This window comes from Taeniopygia guttata, chromosome 5, assembly GCF_048771995.1.
Source record: "Taeniopygia guttata chromosome 5, bTaeGut7.mat, whole genome shotgun sequence".
In the NCBI taxonomy this organism is placed as follows: Eukaryota; Metazoa; Chordata; class Aves; order Passeriformes; family Estrildidae; genus Taeniopygia; species Taeniopygia guttata.
The window spans coordinates 48937742-48956669 of NC_133030.1; the positions used below are offsets into that span (position 1 = coordinate 48937742).

Genomic DNA, 18928 nt, shown 5'->3' on the forward strand with positions numbered 1-18928 from the left:
CTTAGCATTTTTCAACTAAGATCATGGATGTCCTGCAGACATTTAAAATATTTAGGGCTGATAAAACTGTGCTCTATGGTGGTGAATTTTATAATGCCAAGTAAGGCACGTAGTCAATAAAGTAGCACAGAAGACTTTTTGTACCGCTCTTTTTAATTACTATTCTTGCAAAACTAGAAACGATTTAGCATTGCAAGTAATTTTTTTTAGCTCAATGACATCATCAACTCTGAGTAAGGGCACACAGAAATCATCCAGTATAGTCTGTTTTGACTAAGCTACAAGAGCAATGCATTGTGTCACAAAAAGAATGAGTATTCTTGCAGCAAAGCAGGAAACTGTAGCTTTAAAAATTAGAAAGTATACTATTTTTAAAGATGTAACTATAATTGGCACCAACTTCCTTCCTTAACAGGAATGTCTTTACACAACTTTTGGAGTATCAATAGATGCAAAGACTCAGAGATGATGAAATGTCAGCAACAGAAAACTATTCCACAGGTCTGTCCAAATACCTCTGGTGCAAAGCCCACTGATACCAGGGATGAGATTTCAATGTCTGATGATTCCATGCCCAATTCACACATAAGAGAAAGTACATATGCAAACACTTAAGAGAGAAACATGAGAAGCTATAATCATATTTATTTAAAAAAGTGATATCAAATACAACCATATATATTCATGCCTACTTGGAGAGCATTTTCAAAATACCGAACAGTGCTGCCATTTTCCAGTCAAAACAATGACAAAGCATTTCAGCTTTCCCTTTTTAAATCTTTTCCGTATTCTATGCTTTATATACACAAAATAGGCAAAAATTATACAGAAATCCAGAGCCAAAGATGTGATATGAGAACAGTCTTGACAAAAAAAATCTTACTGAAAATGATTTCTAAAATACACAACTATTAGGTAAGAGATGAAAAATTATTCCAATTATTACAAAATCCTAACTCTACAGTGATTTGTACACAGGGGGTTTCATGTAGCAAAAAGTAAATCTTTATCAAAGCTTACATGCTTTAAAGACAAGATCAAGGTTTTTATCCTTTTTTTTTTTTCATTTTGCTTTTGCACTGTGGCATTTAAGTATTTCATCCCTTTCTTCCCTCCTGAAGTTCCCTCCTGAATTCACACAGTGGCTGTACGGAGTATGGGGGGAGATTAAAAGAAAGGTGTAGTTATAATTATTTTTTTAACGAATAAAATAATATATAAGTATTTTGATTTGGTGAAAGCAGTTGAAACTGTCTGAAGGACTGTAACTGGGGAAGAAGGTGATTATTGCAGGTTAAATACTCCAGCACTCCCTCCATCTCTAAAATGCAAATAAGGCAAAATGTGTGTATGAGGATTAAAAAAAAAATATTGCAAAAGAGCTCATGCTTTTAAGATGAAAACCTGGATACAAAACAAAGCTACAATTCTAAACTGAAGAAGTAGAATTTGGACACAGCCAGTTTAAATGTATTAAGTATTGTTCTCACTTGAACAAGTGATTGTTTATATGGAGTAGGTATGTATTTATTACGCATTGGACATAATTTCCTTTTTTTTTTTGGTAATGATTTATGAATAATTATCAAGATTTTCCAGGACTTAAGTTTGTTCTATGCAAGACAGTAATGGCTTACCAAGCAAACAACTTAATTTTCAATCTAAGCCCTTAAAAAAAGTTTCCTCGTCAGTTATTCTCTTCCTTGGATTCTTATTTCAATTCCTTTAAAAGTGAAGCACTAGTAATGTGAATTGCAAAAAATACTTCTTTGTAAGTCTGAGTTCTAATTCTCTGATCCTATTCCCTTATACTGTATTTTTCTGTACAAAGGCCACAATTTTTATGTTTTCATTATTATTTGAACCAATAATACTAGCAAATTTCACATTTTAGAACTGTAACATGTTCATTTTTAAGCCAGCCAGTTTTGCAATAAGACAAAACAGCTTGCAATTGATAGTATTTATTTACTAGACCCCTGCAGAAGCCATTTTAACCCCCCCCACCATTTTGTAAGTTTGTAATAGAACCAATAGTCCAACATTAAAACACATCATAGATTTAAATTTGTATTGGTTATTTTCAAGCAGTCTGCAAAGTAATAAAGTATGACAAGTCAGAAGAGTACCTTAGCTGAAAACTATACTTAAATTTGCTGCAGTTCTTTGAAGGGCACAGGAAGCCCAAATGTTAAAGCAAGCTAGTATTTAGTTTCAGCTCTAGAAAAATGTAAGCATTTAAACAGCTCATATTTGTACTTGCTGTGCCTAACAAGAATTGCATGCAAGCATGACTGCATTACAGCTCTTGTTCCTCCCGCCTTCAGTGTAAGACCATGAAAGCAGTTCGCAGAATTGTATTTAGACAAGTAATTATGGAAGATATTTATTGTATCACTCACTCCCCCTGCCCCTTTTATTTCTACTGGCAAAAAACCATAATTTATGTCACATGGAACATTCACTGGAAAACAGTAACATCTGTTGAATGAATGAAGTCTGAAATTCCATCAAATATAATTCTATAATTAAAAAAAAAACCACCAAAACCACCAAAAACCTATGTCTGCTGCCTTACAATGGACTTTGGCCTAAAGCTGTAACATGGGGAAAAACCCCAATCTTCAGCTTGACAGGGTAGTAACACTGGAAGTACACGCTAAATTAGTAAATTAGAAGCATAGTTAAGTCACACTGATAACTGTTTATCATTGAAAAAATTAACACCAAAAAATGACAGCAGTGTTTTATTGACAGCTTATTGGCAGGTCCAGGCATTTTGAACTTGAGACCTGGATTATAAAATATATACTGTCAGCAATTAGTATGAGTTTTTCCCTTTGGTACAGTTCAAAGAGAGACCCTGTCACTCCCTACAAGTCCTGAAAGGAGGTTGTAGCATGGTGGGTGTCAGCCTCATCTCCCAGGTAACAAGTGACAAGATGAGAGGCAATGGCCTCAGTTTGTATTAGGGGAGGTTTAGTTTGGGTATCAGGAAGTATTTCTTCCCTGAAAAGGTTGTCCACCATTGGAACAGGCTGCCCAGGCAAGTGGTTGAGTCCCCTCCCTGAAGCTACTTAAAAGAGGTGTAGCTGTGGTGCTTAGGAATATTACAATTAGTGGTGGACTGGGCTGGATTAATGGTTGGTTTCTTGCAGGTCTTTTTCAGTGACAGAATTAAGTAAATTAACATATGTAGCTTAAATTGCTCTCTAGTGACTGCTTGTCTAGATAGATATGCCTACATCATTCAACTTGACATTCCTCTAAAAATCAAACTGGCATTTGTTGAGTGACAGTGTTTCTCCATAGAATGGGAAACAGTTGGCCCTGTGATCACTGACTCAGCTGCACCTTTCAGGCACTAACATTTTATATTTCTTCCATATTAAAATACTGGGGTGATGAAGTGACTTATGATGTGTCATGAAAGTTCAAAAGCAAAGTTCCATGTTTTAGTGATTATAAAATCATGTAGTTGGCCTGGGTTACAGTCAGTGAGATTTAAGGGGCTGGGTTTTTTGGTATTTTAATATAGGGCTGCTAGAGCTAGAAATAATATTTTTGTTATGTTCTTAAAATAGAGGATAAAAGGTCTGAGTTCCAAGTACTGGCATCAGCTTGCCAGTCTACACCTATTTATAAAAATGGGTCTTATTTCAGAATTAGTTTATGGCACAACCAAGAAAGGAAAATTAAGCTGTGGTTAATTGACAGATGAGAAAAAAAACCCAGTGCTTTAGACACCTTTCTTGCTTTCAGTTTCATAGAAATGTCAAACTGAAAGCAGAAAATCACACCCTGAAAAATACAGCATGGCATACTTATACATGGACTTTTAAAGTAATTGTTTAGCTATATTAATTTGAGACATTACAAATAATTATAATGTGGATGACAGGATTATTTTAAAAATACAAAAATCAGTTTTTAAAAAGTAGTGCTGTCTCATGTCAAAATCCATATTGTGTAACACATACCAGTGGTTCTGATTATATTGGTGAAAATCCAACACATAGATAAGAAAAACAGAAGTTAGCCCAAATATGTATACTATAATATCTCAAACTATCAGGAAACCATTGCTGTAAACAAATCTTTACTGAGAGGTAAGAGCCCTTTCATGTACAGTACTACTTGATGCTGAATGTGTATTTCCATCTAGCTACCATTCAATTCCTACTAATTTTAATTAAATGTTACTATTGTGCAAAGATGTAACTTTAGAATATTTTGATAAAGAAATTTGGGGTTATCTTTGAAAGATTCTTAGAATGCCTGTGCTGTTAATGCTTTAACTGGACTACAGCTTATATACTCTATCTACAACATATTTCCATAGAATTTATATGTAAACAGAATTTGTATTTCAAGCACCATTTAGGAAAATGAAACATCTCTATTTTGTTGCACTGAATGTCAAGGTCAGGTTTGGTCACCCTGTTACACATTCATACTGGACATCAAAGCAAATGTCTTACAACCAATAGCCTAAGCTATCTCACATACTTTGTTTCCCAATTTTTCTCAGAATCAGAAACAATGTATTAAAAAATTGTAAGGTGCGTAAATAAAGGCCATTCCTGAAAAGACTGCAACATTCTGACAGACACTCATAGAAAGCATTTCAGAAAGAACATCCACACAGGCATAAATATTCATTCTTAAAAGAGCTACTTGCACAGGGGTCATTTCAGATTGCAGGAGTGCATTTTATGTGTGTGGCACTGACCTTATGGCACCTAAATCCCCTCCTACTTTCTCCTACTTCTCTTCTCTAGACTCAAGTTACACCTCTTTCATACTGAAAGGCCAGAATGAAGGGTTGAGCTTGAAGAGGAAAATTCTCTGGAAGAGGTAGAAAAGAAAACCTATTCAACCCAATTAAGTATATGCTGCTTCTGCAGTAAAAAGAAAGTGGCTTTAACAAGGAAGAACATAAGAAAACAATAATTAAAAACAAACAAGAACAACAAAACCCCAAGCCAAATAGGGTAAGTTATTTGCTAAAAGACAGTATGTTAAACACAGATCTAAAATTTTACAACTGGAATTAAAAGTAAAACCAAAAATCGTTAGAAAGTCAGTAATCACTGAAAGACTAAGGAGCAACATTATAGTCAACAATACAATTTTGTCTTGAATTGAAAAGTATTAAATTATGGGTTCTTGTTTCTCCTGCAGAATGGATCATTTCAAAAGTGGACACCAGGATCAAAAAGTTGACATTAAGTCATCCATAATAAACAATCACAAAATAAATTATTTAAGATTAACGGAATTTAATTACTGTCCCCATTTTAGAGTGATCTATTAAAAATAATTTATGAGCATAACTTATTACTTGTATCTGTTTTTCCACTAGTACTGAAGAAAATAACGATGCTGTTTTCAGCACCATTTGTATCTTCTATAGAATTCTTCAAAACAATTTAAACTTGCTTTTTTAATGCAAGCTTTAAAAGCTTTAAGTTACAACTGCTACTTTGTGTGAATGTTTCCAGTAATTTTAACACCACTACTCTTGAGAGCAGATGTTTTGCAGTAGTTCTACAGTTCTCTAAATTAGTGCAATATTTTTTGTATTTGCAGATCCTCTCTAAGCTGACCTCCAGCAGCCCCCCTTTCATTCCTGCTTCCAGAATGCTGAAATGAACCCTGCTTGTGCAATATCCACACAGTAGAATTTTAATGGAGACTTAGCGTTTTGACAATAAGAGGGAAAAAAATGATGTTATTTCTCCTCTTCTGAATTCAAGTGGTTTCTGACAGACTCCAGAGACATATTCATGGCTGCTTGAAGCATGTCTTCTTCACTCATATCACCTCCTAAAGACAATACATGCATATCAGCTGTAATAATTATTAGTTAAATGCGTTTGCTCCTTTTGTCCACACCCACCTTTTCCTACCCACTGACAAAACTGGTTTTGTTTTTAAAATCACTGAACATTTTGCAAATAGTTTTTCACCAATGGCAGTCAGTTTGTAACAAAACACACCAATTTTGGATCACCAGTACCTGACACTGGTAATATCTACATATGATGTTCTTTGAAAACTGGTTCCAGTAATTTTGTCAGATACTATTCCAAGCTGTCATATAACTTTGAAAGTAATTTAGAAAACAAACAGTTGGGGTTTGGGCAATGCTCTTCACTCTGAAATCAGAACAGGCTTTTCAGGGAAGTGATCCTTTCCTTGACTAAGTGACTAAGTAGGCAGACAAGGAAAATTAACAAATACCACAAAGATGAAAAAGACACATTTCAGTGTTGGATGTAAGGTTAAAAAACAATACCTGAGCCAGGTTCTGGAGCGCTTGAACTAAGAGTTGCTTTGTCCTGTAGGTTTGGAGTCTGATCTTGCTGCTGTAGCTGTTGTTGCTGTCTGAAAGTGTCACAGATTTGTAAGAGAATAAGACTAACACCAGCATGAGACATGAGTCAAGCTCATTTCATTGTAAGGAAGGCCAGGAGTCAGAAGTAGAAGCTCTTTAGTACAATAGCACCCCTGTGCCCAAAATCTCTCTCATCATTTCACCCTGCTAATCTTCAGATACCCAGTATTATACTCCAAGCCACAAGACTATTCTCCCAGGATTCGGAAGCTCTGCATTCTTATCCTACCATGTGAAGTCTAACTCCTCCTATCCATAGCATTTCTCCTTGATCTTTATTTTCTCTATTACTACAAGACAGAGATAAGGAAAAGCTTCAATAACTCAACTATTAAGAAGGTATACCAGAACAGTAACATAATATATGTACAATACTTTTATATGAGGCACATGAGAAGCATCATTACCCAAAGCAAAGTCTTGGAGAAATAATACTTTTTGTTGGGAAGGTGGTTGCAGAAATTTCCAGGATTTCATTTAAAATACTTCTATAATGTATGTTTTCTTTCTTCACAAGACTAGCAGTGGTAGCAAGACTACTGCATTATTAACAAACACCCTCTTACTAGAGGTTTCTCTGTAGGAACCACCTGAGAATAGTAAAATTCAGGTAGTGTTAGGAAATCATATTAAGACAGAAAAGTTGAGTTGGACCTCAGTAAGAAACCCATCCACACGCCAAAAGCACCGAAAAATACATGTACTTCCACATGCAGTTTTCTATCAGCTACTTTACTTTTCAAAATATGCTTGTCTTCTCCTTCGCAGTTCTTCTGAAGAAAGGGAGTCTGTCTGACTGCTGTGAGACGACTGAGGCACATTCTGTGGTAATGAGCCTGAGAGCTCACTTCGACGGCTACCTAAAAGCAGAACATGCCATATGCTACTAATTATAGTAAAATGAAGTTAGTAAATAAAATATAACTTTAAAAATGTCCTCAAACTTGAGAAGAAGAAAGACTTTTGGAGAACTAAGCACTTATAAGAACTTTGCTTGATAATTTCTCTTCTCCTCACCTTAGGAGGGTTTCCCTTTCCTCCTGCTACCCTTTGCCAATTTGTTCTTCCTTCCTAATAATCAACGATGACATGCAAGTTACAACTTTTCAAAAAGCAGGAGGGAGATAGTTATGGGCAATCCTGGACTGTCCTTCCATGCCTCAAACCAGTCTTTCCACAGTAATTGACACATGCTGGAAAAAGTGCCTGACAAACTGATTCCAGGAGCTGCTTAAAGCACTGTAAGAAATTTAGATGAGCACTGCACCTTGCATGCTGAGCTGAATGGCTCTGCGAAGATCAGCTTCTTCATCCTCCATATCGATTTCCTGCCTACTTAGAGCCAGGGCTCTTTGAAAATTTTCTTCATCTTCATCTAACATGCCTGTTCCATCAAAAGGATGGTTCACTTCTATTGCTTGGTCCGCATCACTTCTGGGTAGCCTGTGAAATTCACACATTAATAGAAAAATTCAGACAGAAATTTTATTAGATTTTATCGTGAGATTTAAATTAGTACGTTCTGCCAATTTAACTCTAGGTCTAACTTTGGGAAAAACATTTTTCTTGTGAAAGTCTGTTACATAAAAAAGCATTTTCCTGAGAAATGAAGAAGCACAGAAGGGCTGCAAGCAAATGCAGAGCAACCTTAAAACACTGACCTCTAAAGCAATGCACATGTTGATACAAAGCTGTTAGATAGTAAATTGTCAAAAACTGTAAGGCCACAAAAAGCCGTGATACATGTTATTCAAACCTACTGCTATTTAAACAGCTACACCCGCAGAAAAGAGTGCATATGGTCTCCTTCTCAGGAGGCCTTGAAGGCCACACTAAAGCAACAGAACCCATGTAAACTGTACACTCTTTCCATGTTACTGCTTATTATTCCATCAACTTACAACATCAGTTTAAGCTTACAAAAGGGAAAAAAAGTAATTAATACCTCTGAGAAGCCTAAAGCCTTTTTATTAGTATGCAATTTGTTCACTATGAAAATTCAGTGAAATCATTGCAGAAGTTCATAAAGTACCAACTTTATATGCTTTCAAGGGTGTTTTATATTAGCAGAATGCATCAAAAATGAGCAGCACCCTAATGTTACAGTGAAATTATTACAAAAGGGATTGCTGTAAAATTTATATTATGTGGAATTCATAGAGCAGTTTCTCATTCTTTTCTGCTTATGACAAAATGCACAAACCAGTCTTAATTATAAAAGAATTACTATTAACCATAGTTTATAAGATTTGCTAAACAATTTTCCTCCCTAAGTCAAAAATCTCCACTATAATATGCTTATGCACATGGAAATACTCAATCCTTATCAAGGCAGCTTTTGCCCACTTAAAAATACACCATTTGTTGTCCATCAGCTTGCTTTTCCTGTGTGCAACAGCAGTAAACATTGAACTAAAGGCACTTCTTATTACTTCCAAATTATAAACCAATCATACTGAACACTATTAAAATAAAATCTTTATTTACCTTACCTCTGATCTCTTGACTGTGCTGCTTCTTCTCCAATCAGTTTTGGTCGCTGCATCTGCTGTACCCGAATCATTTGCAGCAGCTGATCAGCCTCACAGTCTGGCAGATCACCTTTTACTACAAATATGGAATAACCTGAGAAAAAGAAACTGTAAGTCTACAGCATTAAAGTGCAGATATAAACACTCTAAAATGCACACTATATGGAATACAATCATGTGCAATTTAAGACGCAAGACTTTACCTTTCATTATAAGTACTTGAGTTATTTCACTATTTCAATCATAAAACTAAGGGTAGTTAACTGAATACATAAGTTCTAAGAAATAATGATTATGACCTACTTTTAATTTATGAGATTTAACATCTGCAAGTTACTATTACCTTCTTGTTGTAATTGAGCCAAGAAAAGTGCAAGATATGTATCTGATATTAGTTCTGGACCCATCAAGAGAGAGTTCAAGTTAAACCACTGTAATTAAGAAAAAGGTTGAGAGAACAAATTAGCATGAAGATTACTTGATAATCCATTCCTATACATTGTGGTCATTTTTTATTATGTAATAGCCAAATAAATCTAGTAAACTAAACTAACAAAAAAAAGTTTTTGAAGCATAATACCTATACTGCTAAAAGTTATTCTTCAAATACTCTTATAGGACATCTAAAGTGTGGAAATTATTGCATGCTCTGTCCCATTACTGAATATTGGCAGCAGGGAAACACATTAAAACAGATAATCTTTAATCATTGTATTTTAATTTATTTCAGACATCATTCTAAAATTATGCTTAATCATAGTTTCAAATCCCTGATTAATGCAGTAAGAAACCCTTCATCAGTTAATGCTATATGTTAAGAAATTAATAGATATATAAGACAGACATTCAATTATTTCCATTAAATACTTTCACGGAACATTCCACCTTTAACTCATGATGCTGAAAACTAGTGTTTACCCTTCCCTCAGATAATTTTTAAACTTAAAAAATTAAAAAAAAAATACTCAAATTTAGTATGCTGATAGTACAACACTATATTACAACATGGGACACTTAATATAAACATACACAACTCATTTCTAGTTACCCAAAGACCATAACTATTAATTTATAATACTTCTAAACAGAAGCAGTATTATACTTACATAAAACTTCTAGAGAGAAAATATATTTAATGTGAAACAAAATATTCTACCTTTAAGCCCCCATATATATTCCAATTAAGCTAAATAACTTTTTTTTTTTTTTTAACCTACACATTCAATATTATCCAGTTTTAACCAGAAAGCACCATCTGAGTTAGTGGAAAGAGAATTTTATCTCCATTGTCACAGAAATGCACTGATCTACTCAAACTTCCATGTATGCACCCACACAATTGCAGCCAGGCCCATACAATAATATAAGTGACTATCTACCACCCTGTCATGCAATCACTTCATTTGCCACTAGGAAAGAAGACCAACAGTGTAGAAGAGCAGGGGAATAAAAAGTTCTGTAAAAAATTTGATGGACAGACTATAACAAATTTTGAAAGACACTATGGAAGAGAAAATTTTGCTAAACTAATTTTGCTTTAACTGTTACAGAGAAGCAAACTATTTTGTCAAATGTTCTCATTACCCTCTAGACAACAGACGCCTTGCACTGTCTTCATGTGGTTACAAGCCAGAGGTAAAAGAGGAAAAAGACATCCCCCCTCTAGCTGAGGATGTCTTTGGTTAGAATGCTCTCATAAAATTCCACCCAACTTGGTTGCATTGTATAATAAGCATAATTTTAAGACAACATCCAGCCTTTTTGATATCAAATAAACAAAAAAATGCCTGTAAACATTAGCCATACTTTTAAACTCAAGCAGAACAGTAGAGTTTAGTTTTCTCACTCACAGGTGATTTTTCTTTATTTTTTTTAATCTGGATGACAACATAAGTAGCCGGAACTTGCAAAAAGGAACCAAATGGGCAGACTCCTGTCCCACTATTACAGACTCTAAAAGCTGTTTTCCATGAATGTTTGCTATGGAGAAAACCAAACACCAAATCAGCTCATGTATAAAAGCTCATAAACTTTTATACAACATGAGCTGCAGGTATGCAAGTATGATGCAGGAAAATGATTGGCTGCTGAAATAAAACACTGAATTGGTGTTGTAAGGGACATGGATATGAACTGAGTTGGTACATATGTACCATATACTAATATAACTTTCTCTTACCTTTAATAATTATTTCCTGCTTAGAATACAACTGTTTCAAAGTTTTCTATAATAGTTAAAGTTGAGATTCTACTTCCTCAAACTTTATTCTAATAGATACTCTTTTGAGTATTCATTATTACCCATCAAAACCTTGAACTTTTCCTTATAGCTACTGTTCATTTAAATAAACAAAATTATTTTACAATGCCAATATCTTACTGTATTAAAATAAGTCTGAATTCTGTAGGGATCCTAGTCTTTGTTCAGGATCCCCTACTCCCCCCCTAACCCCCTACTGCAACTTTTCTTCAGTATTTCATGCAGGGGAAAAAAAAAAAAAAAAAGCTTAAGAAGTCACATAAGGCCCTACCAGAGCTGCAGCTCCCCAAAGGACAGATTCACTAGAGAATTGATCCTACAGTCTTTTCCCAGATTAACATTTACAATGACCTGCCTGGCATTTTTGTGATACAACAGACATTTACCTTTTTAAAATATGGGACACTATTAAACCAAACTGCAGCAAAAGCTTGCAAACGAGAAGCACAATCTACTTGCAGTCACTTTCCCACACCCATTTCTAAAGTCAATTTTAAAATAAAAAAAGACAGTATCACCTGTTTTCCTAACTTTCGAACTGTAAACCAGTGTTCCTTATAATTACAAATAAATGATTTTTCATTTCTGTAAAAAGAAAAACAAAAGATATAAATAAAAATAAATACTCTAAAATCAGAGTACATAATAATGTTTAAGACCTTTGCTATCACTAATTTGAAGTTAATATAATAAAGTTTCAGTAATACAACCATTGATGTTACATTACAGAATACTCATACTGCTTTTATAACATTCAGCAGGTTGTCAATATCACTGAAATCTCCATATTACTGTGATGCCACAGATACTAAAATATCATGAAGGCACAGAGGACAGATGCTCTCATGTGCCCCCAAAAAGAAAAAAAAATCAAGGCCAGGGGGTAATACAATCAAAATGCAACAGAGCATAAAACAGCAATTTAAAAGAAAAATTTAAAACTCATATTAAGAGTATCTTTACAGTAAAATAAAAGCAAGGTGCTAAAAGAGTCTTACATAGGATCGATACCAAGTCTCTGGTACTCTGGGCTGTTGAAGAGGATTAGTTCTAAACCCCACACTTTCAAGGCATTGCTTATAACCTGTCAAAAAAAAAACAAACACTTTTCATGAGTCACACTAGTTCAAATCTAAATTCAAGCCATGAAACCATCTTAGCTATGCTAAACAATTATACTATTTTCTTAAAACTTACATTTCAAAACATTGCCAGGAAACCTAGGAAATTACTCAAAATCATATTACACAAAATGCAGCTGTCGTGAATCCACATGCAAGCATAACACTCATATCTTATCTAAGGAGAAGTAACAAAACTAGGGTTTAACAGAACTGTGTTAATGAGCATACTCCTCCAAACAAAGCTGTCATTTCACCTTTCACAGACACTTCGCAAGCTGTCATCTCTCTACTTGCAATGCACTGCTCTGCCCTTACTTCCCCCTCCCCTCCCCAGTATAATCTCAATCTTTCTTCACAGTAACTGCTGGAATTTTGTACCACTGGATTATCACACAATCAGTCAGTTTATTGATCTGAGCATCAACTCTTTTACAAATTCTTTAAAGCTACATGAAATAATCCTGTAAGAACTTTTAAGTTAACAATTCAAGCTCCTTCCAGCAAGCCAACTGTGCCTCAAATGATAAAGCGATAGGACAAAACAGCAGAACAAGGAAGCATTTTTTTCAGCTACTGAAGCAGCCCAAAGACAGCAGGAAAGCCAAACTGTTAATGGTTTCTTGCTAAAAAGAAAAACAGCCCATTTGGCCATAAGGAAGAGAGGCTCTTGAGCAAGTCTGGAGCACTGAAAGCTTGGGAGACAGCCAAAGATGCTTAGAGCTCTAATTTAGACAAAAGCCCCAATTTGGTGTTCAAAACTTTTTTTGCTGTTGGTCTGGTTTAAGTATTTATTATTGATTAGCTTTCCCCTATGGCCTTTAAAAAACCAAAAACACCCAAGAAAAATATGCAGATCAACGATAACCCTGTAATCACTGCCAAGGGCTTTCCAGTCTATAATTTGAGAAAGCAATCTGAATTCTGCTTTTTCACCTGCAGTCTGTGAGAGCCAAGGTCTACACCTGAAGAGTGCACAAGAAACAACTTAGAACTCAAGCTTATTTCCAGCAGGTGTCATTTCACAGTTCCTGAATCCATGCTTCTCCTATGCACTAGAGGGCCCATGAACTGAAGAACTGCAAGTCACTGTTCTTAAAGAAAAGCACTCAATCTTTGGAAGTCCAGCACTTAATCCCATTAAAGCCATAAAGTGGTAACTAGATTGAAAACCTCAATGCCGCTTAAATTACATTAAAGAACCTGTGTTACATAAATAGAAAATGGTGTCAGAAGAGAGCTGTGCTTACTTGAATTGAGAAGAATCCACTATCATCCATATTTACAGAAGGCTGCTGCTCGATGTGAAGTTGGGAGGGAGGAAAGGGAAAACTGTTATAAGCATAAAAGGTCAAAAATAATTGAGCTGAGCAAATAAATGTAACTGCAGATTCTTAAAGCAATGACTTATGTCCTTGTCTGTAAGACTGATTACAATGCCCCAAAAAAGCATTTTACTTTAAAACTCAAAGCTTTAGAGATGTTCAGAGCTTAAAGTGCAGACATCGGAATTTCTGTTCCTATCTGACACTGGCTTACAAAAACAAAAGGTGAATTACTGATCCTCCTCATCATGCCTGATCTTTCTACTCGGAAGACGAAGGTAATATAGCTTTTTGTAGAATCATTGTAAAGCTGTACTAGTAAAATTTGAAAATGCCACATCTAAGATGCATGAATGAAAAGGCCTATAAATTTAAAAAGATTTAACACTAGAAAATTAACCACATCTAGCTATGCAAGAATAGCAGGTCTGTGCCAGACAATATTGCATTTCAGGCAATATCAAGCAAACTCAAATGAACATAATTTTACCTGTAAGAATGTTCTGTATTCTTCACTAGATACTCCTCCTTCTGCCATTCTCATCCTTTCTTCCTCATCCAATTGCTGTGCAATAGAGGATAACTCAACAGGACTAAAGTATTCACCTTGCAGCAAATTATTCAGACAATGTTGAGCACACAATGAGCCTTCTTGCTAATAATGGAAAAAAGAAAAGGAAAAAGAAAAAAATAAAATAACCCCACCCCAGGTTAATGCAAACTCTGTAAAATGACTCAACTGTTTCATTCTGGAAAACTTCCTGACCTCCTCACTCATGCAGAATACCATATATTCTTTCAGTGTATTACACTGCAAGCTATAGAACACAATCCTCCCATCAATTTGATTGGAGAAAACCTAACATCCATACTACCTTATTTCCTTAAGGGAAATAAATTTCATGTAAAAATTGTTTTTGAAAAGGCAATTAATCACACAGAGATTCTGCAACCAACAGAATAATGGATTCTATCCTCTTCCAAAACATCAATACATGAAAGTCAAACAGTTTAGATCTCCACTTCTGAGAACAAACATTTTCTATAACAGACACTCTCATTATTTTTTAACTTTTCTTCCCTTCCAGGTGTGGTTATTGACAATCTGCCCTCCACGTTACTGCTGAGAAAGTGATTAGGAGCTGGAAGAACAATAAAGCTCCTTTTTAACATGAAATTTACATAGAGGAAGAAGATAAAATAAAGTCATGCCACTCGTTTGAAAATCTTGAAAACAATGATGGGGAAACAAGAGAAATATTAAATTCAGCATATTAAACAATGGAAATATTTTTTAATTGATAGACTATTCAAATAAAAAACATTTCAGATACTAGGTTACATATCCAACACATTACAGGTAATAGAACTATAGTGTAAGATTTTTAAAACGTTGGCACAAATTTTAAAAGCGCTAATTAACAATGTCATGATTTTGTAGTACAAATTCAAAAAATCTCTGATCTGAATGAACACATGACAGGCTCCAACATTTTCATATATGAGATAAAATACTGTTTCATTAAAAACAAACCACAATGTAAACCAATCAAAGCAGTTTCTCATGAAAAGTAACCTGTTTCTACAAATAACTAACTCCATGTGCAAGGCAAGTAACATCAGTTTTAAAATCCTGCTTTTTTCTTTTGCTTTAATCAGTCTTCATTTATATTTACATTAAGAACTCTCCTACACATGCTCTTCATTAAAAACAAAACCCCTCATGAACAAATCTGACACCCCTCCCTCAAGCCAGACCCACAGAAACTAAGAATACAAGAATATGCCTTTGAGGAATAGTCTATAAAATTCCATAAAAGCATCACACAAATCATATGCAGAACTCTCCCATGATCTCCCTTACAGCTGAAACCTGAAAAGTTCCCTTTATTCCAGAATCTTCCTATGGCTTCATCACTCAGTTGAGCAATGAGTTACTGAAGCTGCACTGGCTGTACAGCCAGGCTTGAGTGGAATCCAGAAGCCTCCTCCAGCTCATGCCCTTCCTGCAGCAAGAAACTCAAGACTAAACACAAGTTTCTGTCCCTCTGGGACCACATCCCTACTGGTCATAAGAACAAACTGCAACAGAAGAACCTGCTCAACAATCACAGGCTTCCCCACTAGAGTAACATGAAACTGATACAGAAACAGAGAGATACTAAAATACCACTGAAAATTAGTATTATTACATGCTTACATACTAATTTCACTAAAAGGACCTTTCCGTATTTGTACAGCATTATCTGAAAGTAATAAACCTTAATTCTCATATGTAAAAGTCATACACATGAAGTGCCAAATGCAGAAAACAGATCCTACAGTATTTAACTGACATGAACTTTCACTGTCCTATGCAGAGAATATGCTTCTTTACCATAAGCTGAAATCCTCTCATTGAAACCTCTCCTGATATAAAATGCTGCCCTGCTTTGAATGTTTTTAATCACTTTTATTTTACCAAGGAAAGGACAAACTTCTAAGATTGGGACTTCTGAAGCCACATACTTAAATCCTACTTTCTGCAACTGTTGTTTGTCTCTAAAAATGCCACATCACTGGTTGTTTTATTAAATTTTCTTCATAAATACCATGTTCCTCATGTTTTTCTATCAAAACAACTGGGGTATGCAGACACAGGAACATGCAGTGCTTCAAAATATTTTGACAGCACTTGATGGGGGGAAAAATACCCCTTAAGAAAAAAAGAGTAATTCAGTTAGATTTTCCCTAAAATAGCAAGAGAATAAAAATGTTTGGTTCTCCAACTTAAAACATGTTGAGGTGCAACTTTTTAACTGTGTTACTAACTTACCAGGGAGCAGGTATGTTTCACATGAGAGACTGTCAACTCAACCTTCCCCAGAAGGCGGAGAAAGTACAAGTTACCGTCATCACCTTGTAACTCTGAATGTATTATGCTTTGTCACTTCAATTTCACAAGTTTTGTTATTAAACTATAAAGCAACTCAGTAATAAAAAGTTTATTCATACTGTGATAGGCAAGGCCACGTAAGAAAAAAGTGCATTCGTTAAACTGTTTTCAAAACCAAACTGAAGGTCACTGAAGCAGAGGCCATCACGGCTGAAATCCAACACTCACCCTCTGAACAGCAGCTACTTAACACCACAACACTCGCCAAATTTTGCAACCCAAACCTACTCAGAAAGAGCACTCCCCAGTTTGTAAGGATTTCAGAACAGTAATTTTTTAAAGGACTGTACACAGCTATCTTACTTGACTTCTTAAAGAAATAAATTCTACATAACCAAACAAAGTAACAGAACTAGTATGAAGATTAACACAATAAAGTTGAAGAGAAATTGGCAAAATGCAAGAAAAAATCCAATTATAATTCGAACAACATTAAAACAGAAATAGGTCATATCTGGGAACCTGGATAAAACACAGCAGTTCACAGCAGCATTTGTCCTCCAAAACAGGAAATACTGCTCGGCACACAGAAGTACATTATATGAATTGCGATTTCTCTAGCGGCTCTCCCAGTCCGTGCTCATTACACAAGCACAGCCAAGCCAGGCTCGGTGACGAGATGGCTCTGAGAGCACAGGGACAGCCCCCGCCTGCCGCTGCTTCTCCTCGTACTCATTTCCCAGCCTTGCGAGCTCTCTCTCAGGAAAGAGAAGTAGCTGCAGCCTACACTTCCCCACACCCGGGGGCTGTTTCTGCAGGCCCCAGAACGCGGTTCCCGTGCCAAAGCGGACAGTGAGGCTCAGCCCTGACTCTCCTTTCCCTGGAAGGCTGGAAGGGCCGGCAACGTCCAGCTGGGACGGGCCACAGGCACCGCCGCGCGAGGGCCGCGGCTTTCCCCCAAGGCAGAGGACAAGGCACTGCCGAAGGTTAGAGACGCCAGGGAAGGACAGCGCGGCCCGGCCCGACACAGGCCGAGCGCACCCCGGGGGCTCCGGGGGCTGCCCCGCGGGGCCGGGAGGCCCGGGCACCGCCCCAGCGGATCCTCAGAGAGAGCTCGCGCGCCCCCCCCGTCTCGGCGGCCTGGACGGCCACAACCGACGGCGCTGTACCCAAGGCGGGCGGGCAGCGGGATCCGCCCGCTCCTCCCTCCCTCCCTCCCTCACTCACCCGCTCGTGGAAGATCGACTCCATGTTTACTGTGGCAGCCGCAGCCCCCACCCCACGTGACCCGCCCGGCCAATCGCAGCGCCCATCGGCCCCCAGCCGCGCAGGGCAGGCCCCGCTGGCTGCGCCCGGCCCGCCCACCGCGCGGGCGCCCCCTGCCGGCGAGGAGGCCGCGGGCTGAACCGCCTCTGGCCGCGAGCGCCCCCGCGCGGCGGCCGCGCCCGCAGGGAGCGACACGCGCCGCCGGCTCGCCCCGCACCCGCCCCGCGCCGCTTCTATTCGCGCCGACCCAACGCCGCTTCTGTCCGCGCCGACCCAACGCCGCTTCTATTCGCGCCGGCCCCGCGCCGCTTCTATCCGCGCCGACCCAACGCCGCTCCTATCCGCGCCGCTCCTATCCGCACCGACCCAACACCGCTTCTATCCGCGCCGGCCCCGCGCCGCTTCTATCCGCACCGACCCCGCGCCGCTTCTATCCGCACCGACCCAACGCCGCTTCTGTCCGCGCCGACCCAACGCCGCTTCTGTCCGCGCCGGCCCCGCGCCGCTCCTATCCGCACCGACCCAACGCCGCTTCTATCCGCATCGACCCAACGCCGCTTCTGTCCGCGCCGGCCCCGCGCCGCTCCTATCCGCACCGACCCAACGCCGCTTCTATCCGCGCCGACCCAGCGCCGCTCCTATCCGCGCCGACCCAGCGCCGCTCCTATCCGCACCGACCCAACGCCGCTTCTATCCGCGCCGACCCAGCGCCGCTCCTATCCGCACCGACCCAGCGCCGCTCCTATCCGCACCGACCCAACGCCGCTTCTATCCGCGCCGACCCACCGCCGCTCCTATCCGCACCGACCCCGGGCCGTTTCTATCCCCGCCGGCCCCACGCCGCTTCTATCCGCGCCGCTCCTATCCGCACCGACCCAGCGCCGCTTCTATCCCCGCCGGCCCCACGCCGCTTCTATCCGCACAGACCCAACGCCGCTTCTATCCGCGCCGAGCGGAGCAGCGCCCGGCACCGCGCGCTCCTGCCTTGTGCTCACCAGCTGCGCACTCCTTAGACCCTCCTGGTCCACTCACAAAGCCGCGATAACTGCTTAATCACTATTCCAAACAAGCCTACAGAGGAAATCCAGAAAGAAACTTAAGCAGGTTCAGTACCAGTCAAACACATTCTGGATTTATGGAAGTATTTCTT

General features: G+C 38.4%; 1 protein-coding gene across 1 annotated transcript; it reads right to left on the reverse strand.

Annotated features, from left to right (window-relative positions):
* Nucleotides 1-611: 611 nt before the first annotated feature.
* Nucleotides 612-17901, reverse strand: ATXN3 (ataxin 3). The gene is made up of 11 exons (XM_030274871.4): nt 17740-17901; nt 14128-14292; nt 13563-13607; nt 12190-12275; nt 11710-11776; nt 9275-9362; nt 8893-9025; nt 7668-7843; nt 7137-7260; nt 6302-6390; nt 612-5829 (listed from the first exon to the last, which is right to left on the reverse strand). The coding sequence occupies exons 1-11, from the start codon at nt 17761-17763 to the stop codon at nt 5735-5737; spliced, it is 1092 nt and encodes a 363-aa protein (XP_030130731.3). The 5' UTR covers nt 17764-17901; the 3' UTR covers nt 612-5734.
* Between the last annotated feature and the right edge of the window lie 1027 nt (nt 17902-18928).